We start from the raw sequence: 26006 nt of genomic DNA, 5'->3' as shown, positions 1-26006 counted from the left end.
GCCAAACAAGCTGGTTAGATGTTACTTCTTGCGAGGTTAAGCAAGCCTCTCAGGGTCACACAGTGAGTAACAGAACCAGGACATAAACCCGGGTCTGACGTTATCAGCACTCTTAACCATCTTCCTCCCACCATGTCTACACAACCACCGTGATTCACGCTACCCAACATCTCCTCTTGGTTTTCCCTGGAGCCACTTGCCTGAAATCTTGAGAGGAGAAGCCATGAAAGCAAGACAGATGGACTCTATAAACAGAAGATCCGGGTTCCAGGTCCAGCTCAAGTACTAGCTCTGTCACCTTGGGAGATGACTTAACCTTCCAAGATCTCAGTTTCCTCACCTAGGCAATGAAGCTCATTGTTCCTGTTTCAGGATCTAGAAGAGAATGGAGCTAAGGCTTAGGTGTTATGCGAAGGTTGGTTACCATTTCCCCTCCTTAAAGCACTAATGCGAAAACTAGTGGTAGCTCTTTCTCAGCCTCCCAGCCTCTTCTCGGCCACCGCTAGAGTCCCTCCACGCCACCACCTCCTCCTCGGGCCCCTCTCCTCGCAGTGGCGGCGGCTTAATTTCCCCTCCATTTCAGTAGTTCTCTTGCCTCGCAGGAAGGACTGGTCTTGGATGCTGGGAGTCTGCCTACTTTTCCCCTCCCTCCCTCCCTTCTTCCGACTCTGGGCTTGAGGACCTGTCTCCTCAGGACCCGGCGCGTTGGGGCGGAGCTCTTCACTCGGCTGCCGGGGGTCTCTGCGAAGCCGGCGCCGGGTGCGCAGCCTGCAGTGCGTCCCGCCCCGAGGGGCGGGGTGTGACCCGAGAGTTGAGATAAGAGGCGCCTGCTGTGGTGAGCGCACCGCCATCCGCGGAGCTTCCTTGACGGCCCAGCCTCTCTGGCGGAGCCGCGCCTGGGGCGGCCGGGGGGCTTCTCTGCACGCAGACGCCGTGGCCCCAGCCCTCCCGCAGCCTCCGCTCTGGCTCGCCGCGCCTCCCGCCATGAGGCCGCTGTTCTACCGCTGCTGCAACACCACGTCGGTGGAGAAGGGAAACTCAGCGACGATGGGCGGGTTGCTCTTCAGCACGGGCCTCCTGGGCAACCTGCTAGCCCTGGGGCTGCTGGCGCGCTCAGGGCTGCGGACGTGCCCGCGGCGCTCGCCGCGCCCGCCGCCCTCCGTCTTCTACGTGCTGGTGTGCGGCTTGACGGTCACCGACCTGCTGGGCAAGTCCCTCGTGAGCCCCTTCGTGCTGTCCGCCTACGCGCAGAACCGGAGCCTGAGGGGCCTGGCGCCCGCATCCGGCAGCTCGCTGTGCCAAACCTTCGCCTTCTTCATGTCCTTCTTCGGGCTTGCCTCGACGCTGCAGCTGCTGGCCATGGCCCTGGAGTGCTGGCTCTCCCTGGGGCATCCCTTTTTCTACCGACGGTACATAACCCCGCGCCGGGGCGCACTGGTGGCGCCTGTCGTGGGCGCCTTCTGCCTCGCTTTCTGCTCGCTGCCCTTCGCGGGCTTCGGGAAGTTCGTGCAGTACTGCCCCGGCACCTGGTGCTTCATCCAAATGGTCCACGAGGAGCGCTCGCTGTCAGTGCTGAGCTACTCAGTGCTCTACGCCAGCCTCATGCTCCTGCTGGTCCTCGCGGTCGTGCTGTGCAACCTGAGCGCCATGCGCAACCTCTACGCGATGCACCTGCGGCTGCGGCGGCTCCCGCGCTCTGGCCCCAAGGAACGAGCAGAGCTGGCCGCCGGCGAGAGGGAAGAGACCCCGCAGCCCCTGGAGGAGCTGGATCACCTCCTGCTGTTAGCCCTCATGACTGTGCTCTTCACCATGTGCTCCCTGCCTTTAATTGTGAGTCGCTTGGCGCTAAGGCTGCGGGAGACTGAAGCGCGTCGGGCCGCAGTTGCCGGGAGGGAAGGGTGGGGCGCATTGGACGCTATGCAAAAGGAGCTGCGCCCTGAGCCAGGAGGGTTTGTTGCTGCGTTCCCCGGATCAGCTTCCCTCCACAGCCCCCAGGAGATAGAACCCAATTTGTTGAGCCAAAAAAGGTAAAGCCACAGAAAGGTAGGGAAAGCCGGAGCCGGATGGTGTCCCCTTAGCCCCACAGAACCTCTCCAGTTAGCAGAACCCCCTCCTCCCTGCTTTCCTCTGGGAAGATCTCAGGGTTATTTATGCACCTCAGGACTTTGAGAAGCAGACCTTGATTCCTCCTTGGCAATACGAGTCCTTTACCACTTCTCGATGGCTACGCGAGGTTTTATTTCGTTACACCCGCCCATGATTTTAGTGGCGTCAGAAATGGGCAAATGGCACCTGGGAGTTCTCCCCGGTGTTGGCGTGGAAAGGGAATAAGGGAAGGTGTACTCCTGCCAAAGTGATTTGCACATGTGAGTGACTAAAAGCATAGGTTTAGGTATTTTTTAACTCGTGAGTAAACTTTGAGGAGTGGCGGATGCTGTTTCTGGTACTGCAGCTGCGGGGGATGGTGGCGACAGAGGCGGAGAGGCTGTTTGGATTAGCAGATGTGTAGGAACGTTTCCGCTGGTGGTGTCGTTCTGACAACCTGTCTCGACAGGTTTTGTTTCTATCTTGGCAAGCGAGGTGACATGTAAAGCCATTATCTTGGGTTTCAATCACTAATGGGGGTGGTGGTGCAGATTGAATTACTTCATCGTTTTGCAGGTAATTTCCCTGCAAATTAGGTCTTGTGACCCTGGCCAAGACACCTAGGAGTGACTGAGGCTTGAGAAACCTTTTTCAACCTTGCTCCTCTCCCTCTCCAGACCCCTTGGAGTCCCGAGACTTATGTGAATAGGAAAGTTAAGTTTCTCATGGCAGTGTAGCAGCTTGGGACATTACTTTCAAGGGTGGATGAAAGTGAAATATAGTGTGATTTTTCACTTAAATGAAGGCCTTAATGTGTTGGGCAAAGAGCTCTCTGGGTTAGGATCAGAACTCCCCAAGATAAATAAATAAATCTCTATCTATATAAACAGAGAGATAGAGATATAGATAGAGAGATAGAGATAGAGGTATAGATATTTAGCAGTGGTTTTCAAACTTTAGCACACTCAGCCTCTTCAGCAGTGCTTTGAAAAGCAGAGCTGGCTGGGCCCCATTCTCCAGAGTTTCTGATGCAGACATGTTTGAAGAATTCAGCAGCCTCTTCTTCACCTGCTGATGTGGGGATCACATTTTGAGAACCACACTCTAAAGCAAGACTTAGCAATCACAGCCCACAGGCCAAATACGTCCTGCGCACTGTTTTAGTGCAGCCCTGGAGTTAAGAATAGTTTTTATAAATAAACATGTACCATAAATTTGATGACAGGGCACATGAACTCTGAACCCCAATCAAATATGATTCCAAGAAAAAGACTCACTCTTCTCCTTAGTAGACATGTGTTACCAAAAATTGTACTCAATTATTATCACATTTTTAATTCCATCAGTTAAAATTGTAGAAATGTGTTTTCTCTCCTGTTAGTAAGTACCTACTAAATATCCACGATTTGCCTCTTGGCTCATAAAACCTAAAATGTTTGCTCTTCGGCCCTTTACAGAATATGTTTTCGGATCCTTGCTCTAGAATAAGAGCCTTGCTTACCTGTGCTGTGATAAAAGCAGAAATTAACCGAATGCCTGGACATTATGTCCTGAGTTTGAATGTTTTAGTAAGAATAATGCAGAAAGCATAATACATTGGAAAGAACATTGCATTTGACAACTCTCTAAGGAGATTTGAATAACTCACAGGGGCTTGTGAGGATTGAAGGAAATAATGGATTTGAAAATGATTTTCTAAAAAACTTGTAAAGTTTCAAAGACATGCAATGCAGACAGCATTTTTCACAGGAGGTATCATTTCTAGAAAGGATAAGGGCTTTAGCATGGGTTTGAATCAGGTCTTATCACTTACTAAGTATAAAAGCACTTACTTATCCTTTCTAACCTCAGTTTCCTCATCTGTGATGCAGATAACTATTCTTACTCTGTAAGATAGTTTTGAAGATTTGAAGTGTTACATACATACACACTAACCAGGTGCCTGGTGGCCTCAAAATTTATTATTACTAATTATTATTACTAATTATAACTTCCATTTATTATAATTGCCTGCTAGACATAGAAAATTAATTAAGAAATATGACCTCCGAAGATAGTATAATATTTTAAGGCAGTGGTTCTCAAACTTGTTCTAGTCTAAGGACCCTCTTTTCACTCTTAAAAATTATTAAGGGCCCAAAGATGTTTTATTTATGTGGATTATATCTATTAGTATTTACAATATTAGAAATTAAAAGTAAGAAAAATTTTAGATATTATTGTAAAACAAGTTACAATGTACTTATTGCTTGTGTTTTTGCATAGGTGAAAGAGAAGTTTGAGATTTCAAAATTATTTAATGAATGATAATAAAGTGTAGTAATATTAGCAGGTAACATGGGAAAAAACATGTTAAGAGCACAGAAGCACTGAGAACAATCTCTGAAAATGCACATATGTATGTATTACCTTAGAAAGGTCTAGAAAATGCAAGAGTACACAGCACATATTCCATTAGCCATGAGAGTGATGATATCATTCATTACACATCAGGCAGCTTCTGTGAAACTCACTGTACACTTATGAGAGGATGAAAGTGAAAAAAGACAAGTAACATCTTTTTATGAAAATAGTTTTGACCACATAGACACACTGAAAGAGTATTAAAGATGCCCATTCTTTGAAAATCACTTTTCTAAGGAAAGGATTTAGTGATTGGAAAAAATAAGGCTGTATGTGAAGGTGGGTAAACTTAAAAAAAAACAATCTTGCTCATCACATAAATATTGTATTTCATTAAGCTGGTGAAAAGTTTGTTGGAATATGATTTTTTAATTAAGTTTGTTATAATGCTGGATTAGAGCAAGATGTTTAGATTGAATTCTCAAATTTCCAATTTGATACGGTAAAAAGAAAGTATAGAGAATATGGGAGGAGCTTTAGTGGCAGTTTGCAGCACATTCTTTAATGTATACGAAGTATTTTCATCAAAATTATTTTTACCTTAGAAAACCACAGTGTTTTGGAGGTTGGTCGGGAAGCAGGAATGGCTGAAAGAGGGTTTTCACGAAGAGATGCAACATAGTAGTTGAGAGGTTTAGAAGCCAGGTAAAGGTATGCACAAGCTTGTGTAATCGCATATATCAGAATCCATGGAGTCAGAGAAGTGGTTAGAGGACCTCCTGCATGCATTGAGATAACTCGTGTGTGCGTGTGTGTGTGTGTGTGTGTGTGTGTGTGCGCGCGTGTGTGTGTGTGTTTCATTTTGTTGAGCAGAAAGAATGGGTGGGGTGCTCCATCCATAGGAGGCTGTTAAAGTTGTGTAAGGGATGGTAGCAAGAGACTGGCCCAGGGAAAAGGGTCAGAAGTGGATTTAAAGAGCTAGAGCAGAGGATGAGGTCTAGGGTGTGGTGATGGATGAACTGAATGGGAGCGGGCGTTGGAATCAATGTTGCTGTCCTAAGCAGGGATGTCCAGCCAAGCTGTCGCTAGAGAACAGGCAACAGCGACATTTTTTTGTGGACCCCTAATCTCAACAGAGGGCGCTCTTCTCACACCAGTTCTCTTTGTGTAATGACCTGCATGCGTTGAACAAGCCAGGAATACCATTGATCATCAGAGGATTTTTCAAAAGTCTAGATTGTGTTCAAACGGATGTCTTGTGAGAATTAATAGAATATGTACTTTGATCACTGTCACAAGGGAATAAATTTGTCATACTTTTAGTAAACTCAAAAAATAAATAAAATTAAAAGGCCGTTTGTAGAATATTACATTTCTAATACAAATCAGGTGACTTGAAAGTACAAATAACCTAATAATATGCAATAGAATTGATATGGATAGTGTACAGAAATAAAATTTGTCTTAATTATATAAACATCATTCAGTTACCCAGATCCCAACTAATCAAGCATTCTCAAATAGTAAGAATTATATCTTGCTGCACTCCACTTTGAGGAGAAAGGAGCAGATAGAAAGATTAAAGTCATAAAAAGTGTTTGCTTTTTCAATCAACTCAAGTGTGTAGCCTGTTGTCATCCATTTATTCATTCATCTCAGATCTGGAACCTACAACATTCCAGGCACTGTAATTCATTGTGGGGATATAAAATGAGAGAAACATCACATCTGCCCACAGAGCTATAATACTGGGGGTGAGAGGGAGTGACTAGGGCCAGAAAGGAGTTAGAAAAGGAAAGGATTGACTCCTAATTGATAAAATAATAATAATAGCTAATTATTGAATTATTCTTAATGCAAGGACCTGTTCTCAAGGTTGTACTCCTACTATCTCATGCAAATTTCATAACAATCCTGAAAGATAGGTGCAATTATCCCCATTGTATGGATGAGGAAACAGAGTAACTTGCCTGAAGTAACACAGCCAGTGAGGCGATTCTATCTAACCTGGATGGTCGGACTCTAAAGCTGATGAGCTCAACCACCACCTTAACCATCACCAGAGGCTTCGTGATGGGGGTAATGTTTTAGGTCAACCTGGAAAGAAACTAGGATTTGAGCATGTAATCAATGTCCACATCTGTAAAATGGAGATAATGAACATACTTACTTCACAGGACTTTCGTAAGGATGAAACAAACTTTTAAAAGTAAAACACTTAGAACGGTGCCTGAGAATATGAAGCTCTGTGTGGACATTAGCCATTATTATTACTCTTAGTATTATTAAGCAGTGATGATGGGAGAGGGCTTCCAGATAAACTCCGTCTTCCTAAGTGCACTAGATGGGAGTATCTGAGCCTACAGAAAAGAGAATAAAAAGGTAAGGAAACAATTATGAGAACATACATCTTCTCATATCCCTGATTGCGTTGAATGGGTCTGGTCTGTGTACTTATTCATATCCCCTCCCATTAACGTTGAGTTTGCATATTTTCTGGACCATTAGAGTCCATTTTGTCCCATTATGGATTTAGAATCTTAATGAGCATGGGCGATGTAAGAGCACTGAGAAAAAGTGGCTGGCCTCCAACTGAGTGGGAGACAGTTGTAGTGCTGGTCTAGACAGCAGTGTCGGCTGAATGGCAGGAAAGGGATGAAGCAGTTTGCAGGGCTCCCAAGAGGCCAGAGAGCTCAAGGAAGAGCAAGACAATACAGGAGTGGCTGGGCACAGGTAAGTAGGCTTATCGCTCTGTGTATGTTTCTTTTTTCTTCCTAGTCTGAAAAGAGGGTGACGACCACAGAATGATAAGCATCTGTGCTAAAAATGAGTAATTTACACAAGTTGTCTTCTGTCTTTCCACTGGAATATGTCCTGTCTCTTCACGTTGATTAAACGTTTCTGTTTCAGATGGACTCACAGACATAGAAAACAAACTTATGGCTATCAAAGGAGAAATCAGGGGCAGGGATAAATAAGGGATTTGGGATTAACAGATACACACTGCTATATATAAAATAGATAGACAAGGACCTGCTGTATAGCACAGGGAACTGTATATCTTGTAATAACCTATATTGGAAAAGAATCTGAAAAAGAGAAAAAATACATTTATATGTATATACATATACATGCTGTACACCTAAAACATTGCCAATCAGCTATACTTCAATAGAAAAAAATTCAGAGAAAGAAGAAACAAGTTTCTGTTTCATGGGTGTCTCCACACATGTGACATTTCACAAGTGTGACTTATTTCTGGGCTAACTAAGAATCGAGGACAGGAAGGAGGCAGAGGAAAAAGGGAAGAGAATCAGTATCTATGGGAGTGAGGTGACTCTGTAAACGACTCAGTAGACTAGATTTGTCCCACTTCAGCTCTTCCTCTACACCGCCAGGTAGGGAGCGGGCAACTCTAGCCCTGCCACACTCACCACAGTTGGACCAGCTCCAGGGACTTAGCCAGGGGCTCCCAGGAGGACCTGGCTTCCACTGAGCCTCCCAGGTCGGCCCTGCACCTCCCTGGCTTCTCACTGGCACCCATCCACTGTGGTGGCCTTAGCTGCTTATAAATTTACCCAAATGAATACTCCAAGCCAAGCTGCCGTACTCTTACGGAAAAGTAATGTTTCCTAAGTGAAGTAAGTGAATTTGTTGCGGCCATCGACCTTCCGCTCTCCTAATTGAATGTTTTTCTTTAAAACAGTATCGTGCTTACTACGGAGCGTTTAAAGCTGTTCACGAGAAAAATGGAACTGCTGAAGAAATTGAAGACCTCCGAGCCTTACGCTTCCTCTCTGTGATCTCCATTGTGGACCCTTGGATTTTCATCATTTTCAGAACATCGGTATTTCGGATGTTTTTTCACAAGATTTTCATAAGGCCTCTTATGTATAGAAACTGGCATGGCAATTCTTGCGGAACTAGCATGGAATCCAGGCTGTGACGGTGTGTTAACCTCTCTGGTAAACTCAGGAATATATCACATTTTCTGGCAAAGAACCACGATCAAAAATATCTTACAAGTTATATCCTTAAAAGCTATGTCCCATAACAAAACATCTAAATGTATTTTCAAAACTATTTGATCGATCTTAATAATGTGTTGTCACTCTTTATTCAAGAACCAGTTCAGTGGGGTTTTTCATTTTGAGTAGCAACTACAATTTCATATATTGTAAACAATGTTAAAAGTCTTAAAGCAATGATAGTAATTATTCCATTGTTTGTACTTGGTGTCCCTAATTTTTTAAGGCGGTCTTGAGACCTCTGGGTCTTTATTTAAATTCAGTAGAAACAACACAGTTTACAATTATGTGATAGGTGTCCTTAAATTTTCTTACCCTCTTTATTTCTAGTGGAACCTGATTTGTTTATTTTGCATCACAATTGCCCCTGTTTAATTCTTTCCTTTGCCAACTGATACAAATATCGCCTGAATTATAGATGCTCCTCTGAAAAGGGTGATAGAAAATATAACTAGGTGAGGCGTTTGGAGGGTCCTTCCCCCAGCCACCCTCTGGGAAAACGCTCACCACCTTGTGTGAAGAGGCGAAGCTGTAAATAAGTAAACGAAAGGCAAGATGTGACTATGATCTACACCCTAGAGAAGAAAAAATTCTTTTTACCCTTTGAAGTCCAGTTTCTTGTGTGTTGAGGTAGGGGTGTCAGTAGGCATGAAAATTTGGAGTGGGCTACAAAATGTTGTTTCAGTTTTTGGAACCTCCATTTTGTAGGTTTATCAAAATAATGGATTCTTTGGTGGGGAGGGATTTATGGTCTTTGGAAGACAGGGATGTATGACTTCCCAGAGAGTGTGTTTACTAAGCACAGCTGTGACACAGCCGGGCATTCAGCACAGGGACAAGCTCACTCGGGACTCAGTCAGCCTCAGCTGAGAGCAGTGACAATGACCTTAACTTCTACATGTTAAAGCCATATTCTGCCCTTGGTGGAGACCGTAAGACCTTATTGAGGTTCCTGAGAGATACGCTTTCAATCTGGAGCAGAATATGGCCCAGATGGAGCACCACCAAGCACTTTAATTGTACATAATGTTTACAAAGGTTAGCAACACTATGACCAAAAGGGAAAAGTGGGGAAAATACAGCTGCAGCTGTTAAACTAAGCAAGAGACCGTAGACCCAGCCTGCAGGGAAGAACTTTCACCTTGGGTAAAAGATGAAAGTTTTTTCATGGGGGCGTCAGAGGGGTTTCAGCATCTGTGGTGTACCTGACACACTCAGACTCTGAGCTGGACACCTGGATAGTCTGAAACCCCCATTCAGCCATCCCTTCCAAAGATCAGAGTATTTGCCTTACTTTCAGCTTAGCAGCAGCCCCATTTTTTCACCTCTGGTTTATCTCAGAGGTGGTATTGACCTGGAAATATATGTGTAATTTTTGTGTGTAGCAAAACTGTGAAATGGCCAAATTAGGAATACAGGAATTATAATCTGAGAGTATGACGTGATGAAAAATGCACTTGTTTTCAAGGTTAACTCTCGTTTGTATATTTAATTTGTAAGTACCTTTATGTGTTTCATTGTCAGAGGAAGTGCATCTGTTTCATGCTCTCCTTTTGGAAGGTGTGTTATGATCATTATCAAGATCATTTGAAAAGTTCCCAGATACATCAATAAACATAACTTTATGATATTTTGCAAAGAAAATTACTTTTCTTTAGTTTTTTTTAGTTTTTTTTTTTAGTTTTAGTTTAGTTTTTTTTTTTTTAGTTTGGTTTAGTTTTTTTATTTTGTTTTGTTTTGTTGTTTTGAGTAAAGGGCTACCAGCAGTCTTTCATTCTCTAGCAGTTTAATAGTGAGCATTTTTATAGGCTGTTCTATTAGCATATGTATTCCTTTAAACAAGTTTGCACAGGTTAATCCAAGGAGGTAGTGGTGCTTTCTGTTTAACACAGAATGTAGATATAACATCTGGATGAAATCCATGTTAAGTTAAAAGTCAACTCTTCAATGATCTTCATTGATTTACTCATTAGATCCTTAAACATTAAATAAGTTTTAATTGACACATACCTTGGGTCAGGCAATTAGGTGCGGAGGAAAAAAATACATAAGACTTGGGCTTCCCTGGTGGTGCAGTGGTTGAGAGTCCGCCTGCCGATGCAGGGGACACGGGTTCGTGCCCCGGTCTGGGAAGATCCCACATCCCACGGAGCAGCTGCGCCCGTGAGCCATGGCCGCTGAGCCTGCGCGTCCGGAGCCTGTGCTCCGCAACGGGAGAGGCCACAGCAGTGAGAGGCCCGCGTACCGCAAAAAAAAAAAACAAACCCATAAGACTTAGTTCTGGCGCATGATTTGCTCATTGTCCAGTGGGGGAGACAAGCACGTAAACAGTTACAACAGAGTATGGAAATCCCAGTGATAAATGTGCACACACAGTCCCATTACAGAAGAGGAAACCTGAACTAGGGGTGTTGTGTAGGGTTATCAGAACTTCACAGTGAGAAGATGCTGAAGTGAAATATTGAAGATGAGTAGGAATTTTGACTCCAGTTGAAAACTAAAAACTAGTCTACATAAAACTAAAATAGTCTACATAAGAGGAAATACATGTGGTTAATAAATGTAGAAAAATTCCTGTCTAATCAAAGAAATGCTAAATTAAAATCAAATTATCAAGGACCACACACAAAAATAATTATGACTGTCAATAACAGAAAGGCTGTTAGTAGATAAAAGGAACACTTGTGCTCCCCTGGTGAGTTTGTAAATTTGTCCACCTTTTCTTGATAGCAACCTGACAGTGCGTATCAGGAGCCTACAAGTGTTCTTTTCTACCATTCCAGTGACTCCACTCTAGAATTCTCTTCCAGAGAATGCTACAAACTCTTCTTTGTAGCATTATTTATAATAGCAAAAAGATGAAAATGAAATCATCTACCTGACCGAAACGGGTTAAACAAACTCTTCAGGTATAATATAGATACACACACAAACATATATGAAAATTATGTAGCCATTAAAAAAAGACATTTTCAAATAATTTATAAAAATTGAGAAGAAAGCTTACAGTGTAATACGAGGTGATAAAAAGCATGATACAATGTATTTTAAGGTATGATCCATAATTAAATATGCATATAAAATACCTTGAAAAAATAAACCAAAGAATCAAAGTGTGAACCACAGTTACCTTTTTTGTGGACACTTTTTCCCACAATTCTTCATATTTTCCAAGTTTTAAAATAATACATCAAAATTTCTTTTATGTGAAATTCTTTTTTTAAAAGAATGAATAGAAATGGACTGAGAAGACAAGGGGGAAAGGCACGAGGGGAAATCTTTCACGTCTAAAGGACCAGTATGTGCAAAGCCATGCAGGAATAAAGGAGTGTGGCATGTCCAGGCTTAGTTAGTAGCTTCATTTGGCGGAAGCTTGGGAGTTATGAGTAGAGGTGGCAGGAAAAGAAGCTGAAAAGAGGGGCAAGTTTCCCACCATCAGGGGTGTTTGGCGCAGGGGTGGAGGTTTGGAGCTCTCGTGGGGCCCGTATACACGCTGGAGACTTTGAAGCCAGGGTGCAGTCAGAATGGAGTTTGAGGAAGGCCGTGCTGGTGGTATGAATTGTGGATGGTCAGGTGGGAGGCCTCGTGTGGTTGTGCAGTCCGTGCACTAGACCAGGGCGCTGGTTAAGGAAGAGAGTGGGACTCTCTTGCGGGGCTGCTTGCCTGGAAGTGGAGTTCATCGGCTTAGAAGAAAGGGCCCCCTTTGATGATCTTTCTACTGGGAGGAGGGACAAAAAAGGCAAATATGCAGGCCCAGGAGTGCCCTGCTGCCAGGGAGGGAAAGAGGTGAGAAGGAGCTGAATTCTAGCAGTGCCAGGGAGAGGTAGGTTGCACAGCTTTTTAGTAGGTAGAGCTGATGGCGAGGATTCCAACTTATGACTCAGTTGTGCCTTTATTCTTCTTTCAATATACTCAGGAACAAGTGAGGGAAGGGAAAAATTCTGCAAAAAGTCTCTTTTTCTTTTTCTTTTTTTGCTGACGTTCCCAGTATACCTGGACAGAAGATTGCAGTTATGACTCTAACGAAGTTTCTGGGTCATCTATGGATTTTAATTATATACCACCCAGCCACGTTATTAAAGGGCCAATGATTAGGACTGTTAATTTAGTTCCAGAAGTCTATCAAAGGCTGACTGGGCTAGGTACTCCTGAAGCTTTAGGGGAGAGAAGGGATCCCACAAATAAAACCACTAGGATGATGGATCCGCTGCTCCACCAAAAAAGAAAAAGAAAAAAGGAAATACCAGCCAAAAGACCAAAAAATATGCAAAAGACTCCATTCATCATGTTTCTCTGAACTCTGATTCTCAGATCTTTTCAGTTGCAGGTGATCACTGACACCTAACTCCCCAAAGCATTTTATCTGTAATGTTCTCAAGGGAGTTAACAATATTTCCATACAGGCAGCCACCATGGATCATTGTTTCACATGCTCGTAGTACTAATGGCAGTGAGGAACCTTTGGCCCATGTAGGGAAAGATGCTCCCCCAGACATGCTGCTTCTTCATCCTCATCCAGATGCTTATTGGGCCTAAGCCTGACAGCTGTTCTGTTGTGAAAGAAAGCCAACTAAAGGGCAGTCATCACAGAATAACATTACCAGAGATTATGTCTAAAGGTGAGCTTTCATTAGGGGACTAATTATATAATTTTAGCTCAATTTAGAATAGAAATCTCCATTAAAATATGTAAAGTTATTTTTAAACTTTTGTAATTTGACCTTTTTATAAATTTTTGGAAATATATTTTATGTTTCATCTTCTTTTCCAGGCTTCAAAATATTTGAGGACTAGATATTCACCTATTTTTTTTTGTCTTTTCCCATAATGGCATGAACTGTGGAAGGGCAAAAATAGATTATAAATATATATTGATTAAAAGGTTCTCTCTCCCATGATTTCCCCAAAACATAAGTATACTCGATAAGAGGCTGCTATAACTTGGTCAGAGATTCTGCTGTATCTGAGAGGAATGTTCTTACTTCAGCATATAAGGACATTTTTCTTAGGTTACCCAAAGGCGAAAATAATAAAATGCAGGAGAAAATATTTTTGCTCCATATTTTTCCTACTGTTATAGACATTGTGGAAATTAACATGTTTCAGTTTTATCCAGGACTAGAAATTCATAATTAACAAAATTAACAGTATGAAAAGTTTCTTAGGCATTTAAAAATTGTAAAGACAACTTTGTCTTACTGGCAAAGAGAGTTTGGCGACTTCTCTTGTAATTCCTCTCAAGAGTGAGGCTGGGATTGCCGGTCTAGGTATTCCCAGTATGGCCTTCAGATGGAGGAGAGCCGAGCCTACAGGTGAGGAGTGGTATGTAATTAGGGCTTGCTTTCCCTGCCTCTCCACAATTGCCTAACTTGTTGAAACAAATCAGCAGGTCTCACCTGATATCAGAAGGGTAAAAATTTCAATCTGCCAGACAATTAAAAAAAAAAAACTGCATGTACTCAGGAGTCAGTCCAGTCTTAAAAATACTTGCAATGAATCCATCCATGCTCTGGTTACAGAGTAAATGATATCAAATACAAAGAGAAGAAGAAATGAACTTGGTTGTTTCTTTGTTTTTTACTTTTTGCTACTTAAATCCTGACACCAGTGAGAATAAGGCTCCGGACGTGCAGGCTCAGCGGCCATGGCTCATGGGCCCAGCCGCTCCGCAGAATGTGGGATCCTCCCAGACCGGGGCACGAACCCGTGTCCCCTGCACGGACTCTCAACCACTGCGCCACCAGGGAAGCCCTATAATGATTCTTAATTCATAGAAACCTCTTACAAACCAATCAGAAACCCAGGACAAATTAGAATATAAAAATAATACAATTTAGGGCAAATGTTACCAAGTGCTGCAGTATGGGGCAAAGATCTAAAAGCAAAGCCCTAAATCAAAGATAATTGACATTCAAGATTAGCCTAGTAGTGCATTATATAGACACCTGGACAAACAATGAAGTTGATAGTTTGTACCAATTTCTTATTGGTACAAATAGGAGATGGAAACAGTAAGTGTCACACAGCACAATTCATTGTGAATTGGGAAGACTTCTTTAATTCCCCCCAATTTAAAAATCACTCAGAGTTCTCAATTATGTTAAAAAGACAAAGTGCAATGATTTACTCGTTATGATTGACACATCCAAAATAATATGACCTCCCCCCCAAACTAAAATGGGACCAAAGAGCTATCCTTCAAGTGGAAACAAATAGTAATATCAGGCAAAGTAGAATCTGGGGTAAGTTTTAATTGGTTAAATGGTTAAAAAGTTCATCTGTGGCTGTAAGATACAATCAGTAGTGAATACCTTACAGCCTTGACTCATTTTTACCAAACAACATGTCAAAAGTACAAAGGAAAAAACACTAGAAACAGGAGAAATTGAAAAATCACTAGTCATGGTTGATTTTCATGCCCACCAGCAATGAAAAATAGATCAAATGATAAAAAGACATACATTTCTATTTCTGTTATCACATCATTCAAAACTCAGATGGATTTTTATTCAATAGGCAGAGTATATTTAGCATGGTCTGTTTTTAAGCATAGACTATGACATAGTCCTGTAATTCACTTTGGGGGGCCTTAGAAACACCTGCAGAAAGGCATACTGTGGTCCTCCAGAGTAGCTCAAACCCACGCTTAACAAGAGGCTTGGACGACTGCAAAAGATACAGTCCTTATGTGTGTGCGGGCAGAGAAAAAGGACAGTGTTTCAAACGTGAACCCCATACTCAAAATCATACTGTTACCACCCTTTTGAGTCAGACCCCAACAAGGGTCCTCCTGACCCATATCACTGGAGCCAATAGAATGAGACCAAACTTGGTTCAGAAGCACAGGAAAACTTTATTCTTTGATGAAAGCACTGAGAGGTGCGAGCTCCCATTCTAGAGCAGGTGCTCTCCTGGATAGGCTGTGGGCGGAGCTTCTTTATCCGACTCTTGACAGAGGGGGAGGGGGCGAGTTCTCCAGGGGCTTAGGCAGGTGTGCTTCTTAGGCTCCAGACCGCAGTGCCTCGGGCAGCGTCTCTGCACACGGCCCGCCACTGCCATCTTGAATTGTGTCGTGTGTAGAGCTTCTGCACTGCCCAGCGAGACAGCAGAGCATTCGGGTGCATGGGTTTTGTGCTGGTAACTAATCCAACGTGTTAGGTGCAAGACCTCTGCATATGGTCCCTTATAGGCCGGCGAAACTAGACTAAGCACAAAAGAAGAGGTTAGACCTTATCACCTGGATTCCATCTTATTTTTCCTGGGGATGCCAGGAGGCTTTACTGGTGACAAGGACGGATCCTCTGTCTGTTAGCTGTTCATTTGTGATCAGCTGCTTTGTGCATGCAAACTCTGTATACTGCGAGCCAGGATGAGTATCAGTCAGGATTTTATTTGATAATAGCGATTCGCCAAAGCAGCAAAGGAGAAGTCAGCTGGTGAGTTATATCATTGTAACAGGCAGCGTCTAACAGAGCTGCCAGTGATTCCTGTCTCCTGGGGTTCATGCCTTTGTGAAATCTCTTCCCCTCCAGTGCGAGCTGGACCCAGAAACTTGCTCCTAAGGAGTGGAATACAGCAAAAAACAACTGGCACGTTACACTCCAGCTTTGGTAACAGAAAAGACTGTGGCTTTTGCCTCACGTGCTTGCTCTGATGGAAACCAGCTGCCATGCTGTGAGAGGCTCACATGGGCAAAAAACTGAGGGAGATCCCTAGCCAACAGCCTGTCCAGAGCTGGAGGCCTCAGTGCAACAACCCATGAGGAACTGAATCCTCCTACAGCCGCATGAACCTTCTTGGAAGTGGAAACTTCCGAATCCAGCCTTGAGATGGCTGCAGCCCCCGCCAACGCCTCTGCTGCGACCTTGAGAGAGACCCAGAGGACCCAGCTGAGCGGCGCTCAAAATCACTCAGAAACCGTGAGAGAAATGTTGTTTTAAGTCACTAAATTTGGGGGTAATTTTTTCTGCAGTCATAGATAACTAATGCAATCATGACTATTAAATCAATGGCTATACAAATTATACACAAATCCATAGCATACTTTGTTGATAAATACAATACATGAAACAGTTATAAGCCTTGATGTTATACTAGGCTACAAGGGAAATCTCAACAAATGTAAGAAGGCAGAAATCGAACATTCCATCTTCTCTGGTTAGGAAACACGTTTTTATTTAAGTGGAAACCAAAAAAACTCTCCAATTACTTGGAAATGTTAACTTTTTTGTATCATATTAAATGGTGCATAAAACGTGCATATACTGTTTAAATAATAGTTATAAAGTGAACATTCAAGAAAACGCCATGCAGGTCAAGAAACAGAACCAGAGGTGAACGCTATCCTGATGTTGGGATAACACATGTCCTCTCTTGTGTCTTTCTCCCTAGCTTAGCACTGTCTCAGATCAGATTCCTCTCCTTCAGAGGAGAGACAGGGATTCAGGTGTGTGTGATTTGTGGAGCTCGTGCCCTCAGGAAAAAGGTGGTAAAGGACACAGGGACAGGGCAGGGACAAGAGCTAAGCAAGGATGAGGTCTCAGCTTCAGCCTGATCCCCAAGGGACCCTGGAGCCTGGAAAGCACCACTGTGTTGGTACCGCATGTCATAAGCAATCTTTGGCCTGGGTGTACTGGGGGTGGCCTTCAGGTCGGGCAATTTTCCAGAGCAGGGGCCACCTGTGAACCATTAGCAGCCAATACTCATAGGGGCTGAGGAGTGGGTGCCCTGGCCTGGAAAAAGGGATGTGGGCAGCACCCACTACGTATTATGTTTGAGATTCACCTCACTGTCTGTGTGGCTGCAGTTCATATGATATCATTGCCGAATAATATTCTATTGTATGAATATATCATATGCTGCCAATGAACATTTAGGTTGTTTCCCGATTTGTTTATTACAAACAATGCTGCTTTGGCTATTTTATCATGTATTATGTCAGACGGGTAAAAGAGTATGTCTAATACCTAGGAGGGGAATTTTGGAATTGTAGGGTATGTGTCTCTTCTACTTTATTATATTATAAAAAAATTGTTTTCCGGGCTTCCCTGGTGGTGCAGTGGTTGAGAGTCCGCCTGCCGATGCAGGGGACACGGTCCGGGAAGATCCCACATGTCGCGGAGAGGCTGGGCCCGTGAGCCATGGCTGCTGAGCCTGCACGTCTGGAGCCTGTGCTCCGCAACGGGAGAGGCCACAACAGCGAGAGGCCCGCGTACCGCAAAAAAAAAAAAAAAAAAATTGATTTTCAATTTACAATACCACCAGCATTGTTTGGTAGCATTGCTCCACTTGTATCTCTGGACTTAGCCATTCTGGTAACTTTTAATGGTATCTCACTGAGGTTTTACATCTTTATTGGAGTATAATTGCTTTACAATGGTGTGTTAGTTTCTGCTTTATAACAAAGTGAATCAGTTATACATATACATATGTTCCCATATCTCTTCCCTCTTGCGTCTCCCTCCCTCCCCTCCCTCCCTCCCTATCCCACCCCTCTAGGTGGTCACAAAGCACTGAGCTGATCTCCCTGTGCTATGCGGCTGCTTTCTCACTGAGGTTTTAATGTGTTTTCCTTTTTATTAATGATGTTGTACACCTTTTCATAGATTAATTGGTTTGGAAGTTCTCTTTTCATAAAACTTTTGTTCAAGTCTTTTGCCTAGGTTTATCATATAATGTCTTTTTTTTTCTTATTGACTTGTAGATGTCCTATCTACTGTTACTTTGTTAGTTATATGTGTTGCAAAAATATTTTCCCATTCTGTAATCTGTCTTTTCAGTCTCTCTATGGTGACTTTTAATGAACAGAAGCTTTTATTTATTGGAATCTAATTTATTAAGCTTTTCTTTTATGGTTAAGCTTTTTATGTCCTAATTGAAAATTTTTTTCCTAACATGGAATCATGAAATATTTTTCCACATTATTTTATAAAAGCTTTATAGTTTTACCTCCACTCTTGGGTGTCAATCCACCTATAATTTACTTTGTGTATGGTGTGATGTAGATATTCAATTTTATATTTTTTTACCATATAAATAACCAGTTGTCTCCAATTGAACTTCTAATCGAAAAATTCATCCTTTCCTCATTGGTATTAAATATTATCTCTGTCACATATCAGGTTTCCAAATTTGTGTCTTTTTGGAGTCTCTCTATACTATTCCATTGGCTTGTTTTCTTAGTTACTGTAATTTTACAGTACCCGGTACACTATTTCTTCTACCTAATTCTTTTTCAAGTGGACCCTGCTAATCTTAGTTATTTGTGTTTCTGTATAAAATTTAAAATAAGCTTGCCAATTTACACCAAAAACAAACAAAAAACCCGCCGGGAGTTTTACTGGAATTGCACTTGATCTATTGATCAATTTGGTATATCTCCCAGTTTACTTTTTATTAAATTATAATATACATACAGAAAAGTATAGAAACTATAAGTAGACAAATTAAACACACTAAGTAACCAGCACCCAGAACAAAAAACAGAATACCACCAGAATCTCAGGCCTCTAAAAACCCGTTTTAGCTACCATCCTCACCCACAACAGGTACTAATATCATGTATTAATTTTGTCTACTTTTGAACTTTATTGAAATAGGAAAAATAAGTCACACAGTATGTACTTGGCTTTTTTTTATTCAGCGTTATGCTTATGAAATTCATCCATGTTGTTCAGATAGCTATATTTTGTTTACTCTCAGCGTTGTAGTGTGTAGTCTTCCACAGTATGAATTTATCACAATAGGTTATTCCGTTCCATTGTAGATAGACATTTGAGTTATTTCTAATTGGGGCTATTACAGATAGTAATATACATTCTTGTACACATCTTTTAGGAACGTAAGCATGCATTTCTCTTAAGGAAATAACTGGGAATGTAATTGCTAGGTCATAAGTTTTGTCTTTGGTACATACTGCAAGCAGTCTTCCAAAATGGAGTGTATTAATTTATACTTCCATGGCAGTGTGTGAAACTTCTAGTCGATCCACATGCTAATCAATACTTCACATACTGTCTTTCTATTTCAGTTTAGCTGTTCTGGGACTGTATAGTGGTATCATGTTGTGGTGTTAATTTGCGTATTCCTGTATTCACTTTTTCATGTGTTTATTGGCCTCTGGATATCCCTGTCTGTGAAGGCTCTGTTAAAGTCTTTTTCCCATTTATAAAAGGTTGTCTGCCATTTGCTTATTGATTTATGCCATCTCGTCATCCGAATCTATTAGGTTCTTAAATTTAGGCAGTATGTGTCAAAATTTTGTACAGAGAAGGAATTCTATGAAATCCAATCTATTTGTTTTCTGGAATTCACAATAAGAATTTAGATAACGAAGGATACCTGAAGCCACTGTAGGTGTTTTTCTGATGAATCTGGTTTCTGGTGTCTCATCTCCGATGAGCTTGATAGTATGCTAACTACTCATATTTCTGAGATTCTCTGATGCCTAAGATGATGGTCCCTTCCTCCAGAGAGGTTTTGTATCTGCCGGGCACTTAGAGTCAGTCCAGGACGACTTTAAACCAATTCACGGCATAAAGATTTTTTGGACCAACCACAAAAGGTGAATTGTGGTTACAAACTCACAATTTCTGCCAGCATGTGGTTATAACTACCCGGAGACAGAGTTTTTCTTTTCTTTACTCCCTCTGCACAGATAAACATCAAAGGACTTTATTTTTCATGTGTCTCTTGGGGATGAGGATTAGAGAGTGACAGCAGGTTTACTTCCTTTTTTTTTTGAATTTTATTTATTTTTTTATACAGCAGGTTCTTATTAGACATCAGTTTTATACACATGAGTGTATACATGTCAGTCCCAATCGCCCAATTCATCACACAACCCCCACCCCACCCCTGGGGCTTTCCCGCTTGGTGTCCATTCGTTTATTCTCTACATCTGTGTCTCAACTTCTGCCCTGCAAGCCAGTTCATGTGTACCATTTTTCTACGTTCAACATACATGCGTTAATATACGATATCTGCTTTTCTCTTTCTGACTTACTTCACTCTGTATGACAGTCTCTAGATGCATCCACATCTTGACAAATGACCCAATTTCATTCCTTTTTCTGACTGAGTAATATTCCATTGTATATACATACCACATCTTCTTTATCCACTTGTCTGTCGATGGGCATCTAGGTTGCTTCCATGACCTGGCTTTTGTAAATAGTGCTGCAATGAACATTGGGGTGCATGTGTCTTTTTGAATTATGGTTTGCTCTGGGTATATGCCCAAGAGTGGGATTGCTGGATCCTATGGTAATTCTGTTTTTAGTTTTTTAAGGAACCTCCATACTGTTCTCCATAGTGGCTGTATCAGTTTACATTCCCACCAACAGTGCAAGAGGGTTTCCTTTTCTCCACATCCTCGCCAGCATTTGCTGTTTGTAGATTTTTCTGATGATGCCCATTCTAACTGGTGGGAAGTGATACCTCATCATAGTTTTGATTTGCATTTCTCTAACAATTAGTGATGTTGAGCAGCTTTTCATGTGCCTTTTGGCCATCTGTATGTCTTCTTTGGGGAAATGTTTATTTAGGTCTTATGACCATTTTGGGGTTGGGTTGTTTGTTTCTTTAATATTGAGCTGCATGAGCTGTTTATATATTTTGCAGATTAATCCTTTGTCCATTGATTCGTTTGCAAATATTTTCTCCCATTCTGAGGGTTATCTTTTCGTCTTGTTTATGGTTTCCTTTGCTGTGCAAAAGCTTTTAAGTTTCTCTAGGTCCCAGTTGTTTATTTTTGTTTTTATTTCCATTACTCTAGGAGGTGGATCAAAAAAGATCTTGCTGTGATTTATGTCAAAGAGTGTTCTTCCTATGTTTTCCTCTAAGAGTTTTATAGTGTCCGGTCATATATTTTGGTCTCTGATCCATTTTGAGTTTATTTTTGTGTATGGTGTTAGGGAGTGTTCTAATTTCATTCTTTTACATGTAGCTGTCCAGTTTTTCCAGCACCACTTATTGAAGAGACTATCTTTTCTCCATTGTATATCCTAGCCTCCTTTGTCATAGATTAATTGACCATAGGTGCGTGGGTTTATCTCTGGGCTTTCTATCTTGTTCCATTGATCTATGTTTCTGTTTTTGTGCCAGAACCATATTGTCTTGATTACTGTAGCTTTGTAGTATAGTCTGAAATCAGGGAGTCTGACTCGTCCAGCTCCGTTCTTTTCCCTCAAGACTGCTTTGGCTATTCGGGGTCTTTTGTTTCTCCATACAAATTTTAAGATTTTTTGTTCTAGTTCCATAAAAAATGCCATTGGTAATTTGGTAGGGATTTCATTGACTCTGTAGATTGCTTTGGGTAGTATGGTCATTTTCACAGTGTTGATTCTTCCAATCCAAGAGCATGGTATATCTCTCCATCTGTTGGTATCATCTTTGATTTCTTTCATCAGTGTCTTATAGTTTTCTGCATACAGGTCTTTTGTCTCCCTAGGTAGGTTTATTCCTAGGTATTTTATTCTTTTTGTTGCAATGTGCAATGGTAAAATGGAGTGTTTCCTTAATTTCTCTTTCAGATTTTTCATAATTAGTGTATAGGAATGCAAGAGATTTCTGTGCATTAATTTTGTATCCTGCATCTCTACCAAATTCATTGATTAGCTCTAGTAGTTTTCTGATGGCATCTTTAGGATTCTCTATGTATAGTATAATGTCATCTGCAAACAGTGACAGTTTTACTTTTTCTTTTCCAATTTATATTCCTTTTATTTCTTTTTCTTCTCTGATTGCTGTGGCAAGGACTTCCAAAACTATGTTGAATAATAGAGGTGAGAGTGGACATCCTTGTCTTGTTCCTGATCTTAGAGGAAATGCTTTCAGTTTTTCACCATTGAGAATGATGTTTGCTGTGGGTTTGTCATATATGGCCTTAATTATGTTGAGATAGGTTCCCTCTGTGCCCACTTTCTGGAGAGTTTTTATCATAAATGGATGTTGAATTTTGTCAAAAGCTTTTTCTGCATCTATTGAGATGATCATATGGTTTTTATTCTTCAATTTGCTAATATGGTGTATCACATTGATTGATTTGAGTATATTGAAGAATCCTTGAATCCCTGGGTTAAATCCCACTTGATCATGGTGTATGATCCTTTTAATGTGTTGTTGTATTCTGTTTGCTAGTATTTTATTGAGGATTCTTGCATCTATATTCATCAGTGATATTGGTCTGTAATTTTCTTTTTTTGTAGTACCTTTGTCTGGTTATGGTATCAGGGTGATGGTGGCCTCATAGAATGAGTTTGGGAGTGTTCCTTCCTCTGCAATTTTTTGGAAGAGTTTGAGAAGGATGGGTGTTAGCTCTTCTCTAAATGTTTGATAGAATTCATCTGTGAAGCCATCTGGTCCTGGACTTTTGTCTGTTGGAACATTTTTAATCACAGTCTCAATTTCATTACTTATGATTGTTCTGTTCATATTTTCTATTTCTTCCTGGTTCAGACTTGGAAGCTTATACCTTTCTAAGAATTTGTCCATTTCTTCCAGGTTGTCCATTTTATTGACATAGAGTTGCTTGTAGTCGTCTCTTAGGATGCTTTGTATTTCTGCAGTGTCGTAACTTCTCCTTTTTCATTTCTAATTGTATTCATTTGAGTCCTCTCCCTCTTTTTCTTGATGAGTCTGGCTAACGGTTTATCAATTTTGTTTATCTTCTCAAAGAAACAGCTCTTAAGTTATGGATCTTTGCTATTGTTTTCTTTGTTTCTACTTTATTTATTTCTGCTCTGATACTTATGATTTCTTTCCTTCTGCTAACTTTGGGTTTTGTTTGTTTTTCTTTCTCTAGTTCCTTTAGATGTAAGGTTAGATTGTTTATTTGAGATTTTTCTTGTTTCTTGAGGTAGTCTTATATAGCTATAAACTTCCCTCTTAGAATTGCTTTTGCTTCATCCCATAGGTTTTGGATTGTCGTGTTTTCATTGTCATTTGTCTCTAGGTATTTTTTGATTTCCTCGTTGATTTCTTCAGTGATCTATTGGTTATTTAGTAACGTATTGTATAGCCTCCATGTGTTTGTGTTTTTTACGTTTTTTTCCCTGTAATTGATCTCTAATCTCATAGTGTTGTGGTCAGAAAAGATGCTTGATATGATTTCAATTTTCTTAAATTTACTGAGGCTTGATTTGCAACCCAAGATGTGATCTATCCTGGAGAATGTTCCGTGTGCACTTGAGAAAAAAGTGTAATCTGCTGTTTTTGGATGGAATGTCCTATACATATCAATTAAATCTATCTGGTCTATTTTGTCATTTAAAGCTTCTGTTTTCTTATTTATTTTCATTTTGGATGATCTGTCCATTGGTGTAAGTCAGTGTTAAAGTCCCCCACTATTATTGTGTTACTGTTGATTTCCTCTTTCATAGCTGTTACCAGAAGTGTCTACCAGGTCACTTATCTGTTCTTCTGCCTCAGCCATATGTATTGAGGTGCTCCTATGTTTGGTGCATGTATATTTATAATTGTTATATCTTCTTCTTGGATTGATCCCTGGATCATTATGTAGTGTCCTTCCTTGTCTCTTGTAACATTATTTATTTTCAAGTCTATTTTATATGATATGAGTATTGCTACTCCAGCTTTCTTTTGATTTCCATTTGCATGGAATATCTTTTTCTGTCCCCTCACTTTCAGTCTGTATGTGTCCCTAGGTCTGAAGTGGGTCTCTTGTAGACAGCATATGGATGGGTCTTGTTTTTGTATCCGTTCATCAAGCCTGTGTCTTTTGGTTGGCGCATTCAATCCATTCAAGTTTAAGGTAATTATCGATATGTATGTTCCTATGACCATTTTCTTAATTGTTTTGGGTTTGTTTTTGTAGGTCCTTTTCTTCTCTTGTGTTTCCCACTTAGAGAAGTTCCTTTAGCATTTGTTGTAGAGCTGGTTTGGTGGTGCTGAATTCTCTTAGCTTTTGCTTGCCTGTAAAGCTTTTGATTTCTCCATCAAATCTGAATGAAATCCTTGCCAGGTAGAGTAATCTTGGTTGTAGGTTCTTCCCTTTCATCACTTTAAGTATATCACGCCACTTCCTTCTGACTTGTAGAGTTTCTGCTGAGAAATCTTCTGTTCACCTTATGGGAGTTCCCTTGTATGTTATTTCTCATTTTTCCCTTGCTGCTTTCAATAATTTTTTTTTGTTTTTAATTTTTGCCAATTTGATTCCTAAGTGTCTCAGCGTGTTTCTCCTTGGGTTTATCCTGTATGGGACTCTCTGCACTTCCTGGACTTGGGTGGCTATTTCCTTTCCCATGTTAGGGAAGTTTTCGACTATAATCTCTTCAAATATTTTCTCGGGTCCTTTCTCTCTCTCTTCTCCTTCTGGGGCCCCTATAATGTGAATGTTGTTGCGTTTAGTGTTATCCCAGAGGTCTTAGGCTGTCTTCATTTCTTTTCATTCTTTATTCTGTTCCGCAGCAGTGAATTCCACCATTTTGTCTTCCAGGTCACTTATCTGTTCTTCTGCCTCAGTTATTCTGCTATTGATTCCTTCTAGTGTAGTTTTCATTTCAATTATTGTATTGTTCATCTCTGTTTGTTTGTTCTTAAATTCTTCTAGGTCTTTGTTAAACATTTCTTGCATCTTCTCAATATTTGCCTCCATTCTTTTTCCAGGGTCCTGGATCATCTTCACTATCATTATTCTGAATTCTTTTTCTGGAAGGTTGCCTATCTCCACTTCGTTTAGTTGTTTTTCTGGGGTTTTATCTTGTTCCTTCATCTGGTACAAAGCCCTCTGCCTTTTCACCATGTCTATCTTTCTGTGAATGTGGTTTTTGTTTCACAGGCTGCAGGATTGCAGTTCTTCTTGCTTCTGCTGTCTGCCCTCTGGTGGATGAGGCTATCTAAGAGGCTTGTGCAACTTTCCTGATCGGAGGGACTGGTGGTGGGTAGAGCTGACTGTTGCTCTGGTGGGCAGAGCTTAGTGAAACTTTAATCCATTTGACTGCTGATGGGTGGGGCTGGGTTCCCTCCCTGTTGGTTGTTTGGCCTGAGGCAACCCAACAGTGGAATCTACCTGGGCTCTTTGGTGGGGATAATGCAGACTCTGGGAGGGCTTACGCCAAGGAGTACTTCCCAGAACTTCTGCTGCCAGTGTCCTTGTCCCCACGGTGAGCCACAGCCACCCCTCACCTCTGCTGGAGACCCTCCAACACTAGCAGGTAGGTCTGGTTCAGTCTCTGTGGGGTCACTGCTCCTTCCCCTGGATCCTGGTGTGTACACTTTTTTTTTTTTTTTTTTTTAGTGGAGTTCAGTTTTTTTACTTTTTCTTTTCTTTTTTTTACATCTTTATTGGAGTATAATTTCTTTACAATGGTGTGTTAGTTTCTGCTTTATAACAAAGTGAATCGGTTATACATATACATATGTTCCCATATTTCTTCCCTCTTGCGTCTCCCTCCCTCCCACCCTCTCTATCCTACCCCTCCAGGCGGTCACAAAGCACTGAGCTGATCTCCCTGTGCTATGCGGCTGCTTCCCACTAGCTATCTATTTTACATTTGGTAGTGTATATATGTCCATGCCTCTCTCTTGCTT

At 41.2% G+C, this 26006-nt stretch overlaps 1 protein-coding gene across 2 annotated transcripts; it reads left to right on the top strand.

Annotated features, from left to right (window-relative positions):
- Positions 1 to 679: 679 nt before the first annotated feature.
- On the top strand, positions 680 to 16374 carry PTGDR (prostaglandin D2 receptor). 2 transcript variants are annotated; one of them, XM_060167214.1, is made up of 3 exons: positions 680 to 1830; positions 8135 to 8393; positions 15989 to 16374. In XM_060167214.1, exons 1-2 carry the CDS (start codon positions 985 to 987, stop codon positions 8372 to 8374), a joined length of 1086 nt encoding a protein of 361 aa, XP_060023197.1. In that variant the 5' UTR covers positions 680 to 984; the 3' UTR covers positions 8375 to 8393; positions 15989 to 16374. The 2 variants fall into 2 exon arrangements, with proteins under 2 accessions (XP_060023197.1, XP_060023188.1); XM_060167205.1 differs by lacking the exon at positions 15989 to 16374 and having other exon boundaries at positions 680 to 2027; positions 8135 to 8363.
- Positions 16375 to 26006: the final 9632 nt, after the last annotated feature.

This window comes from Lagenorhynchus albirostris, chromosome 1 (genome assembly GCF_949774975.1).
Source record: "Lagenorhynchus albirostris chromosome 1, mLagAlb1.1, whole genome shotgun sequence".
Classification (NCBI taxonomy): Eukaryota; Metazoa; Chordata; class Mammalia; order Artiodactyla; family Delphinidae; genus Lagenorhynchus; species Lagenorhynchus albirostris.
The sequence above is the reverse complement of the archived record's forward strand: the minus strand, read 5'-3'. Positions and strand labels throughout refer to the sequence as shown.

Coding starts and splice junctions, on each gene's coding strand:
- PTGDR (XM_060167205.1), top strand. CDS start 985: ATGAGGCCGCTGTTCTACCGCTGCTGCAACACCACGTCGGTGGAGAAG. Junction 2,028..8,134: donor AATTTGTTGAGCCAAAAAAG/GTAAAGCCACAG, acceptor TCTTTAAAACAG/TATCGTGCTTACTACGGAGC.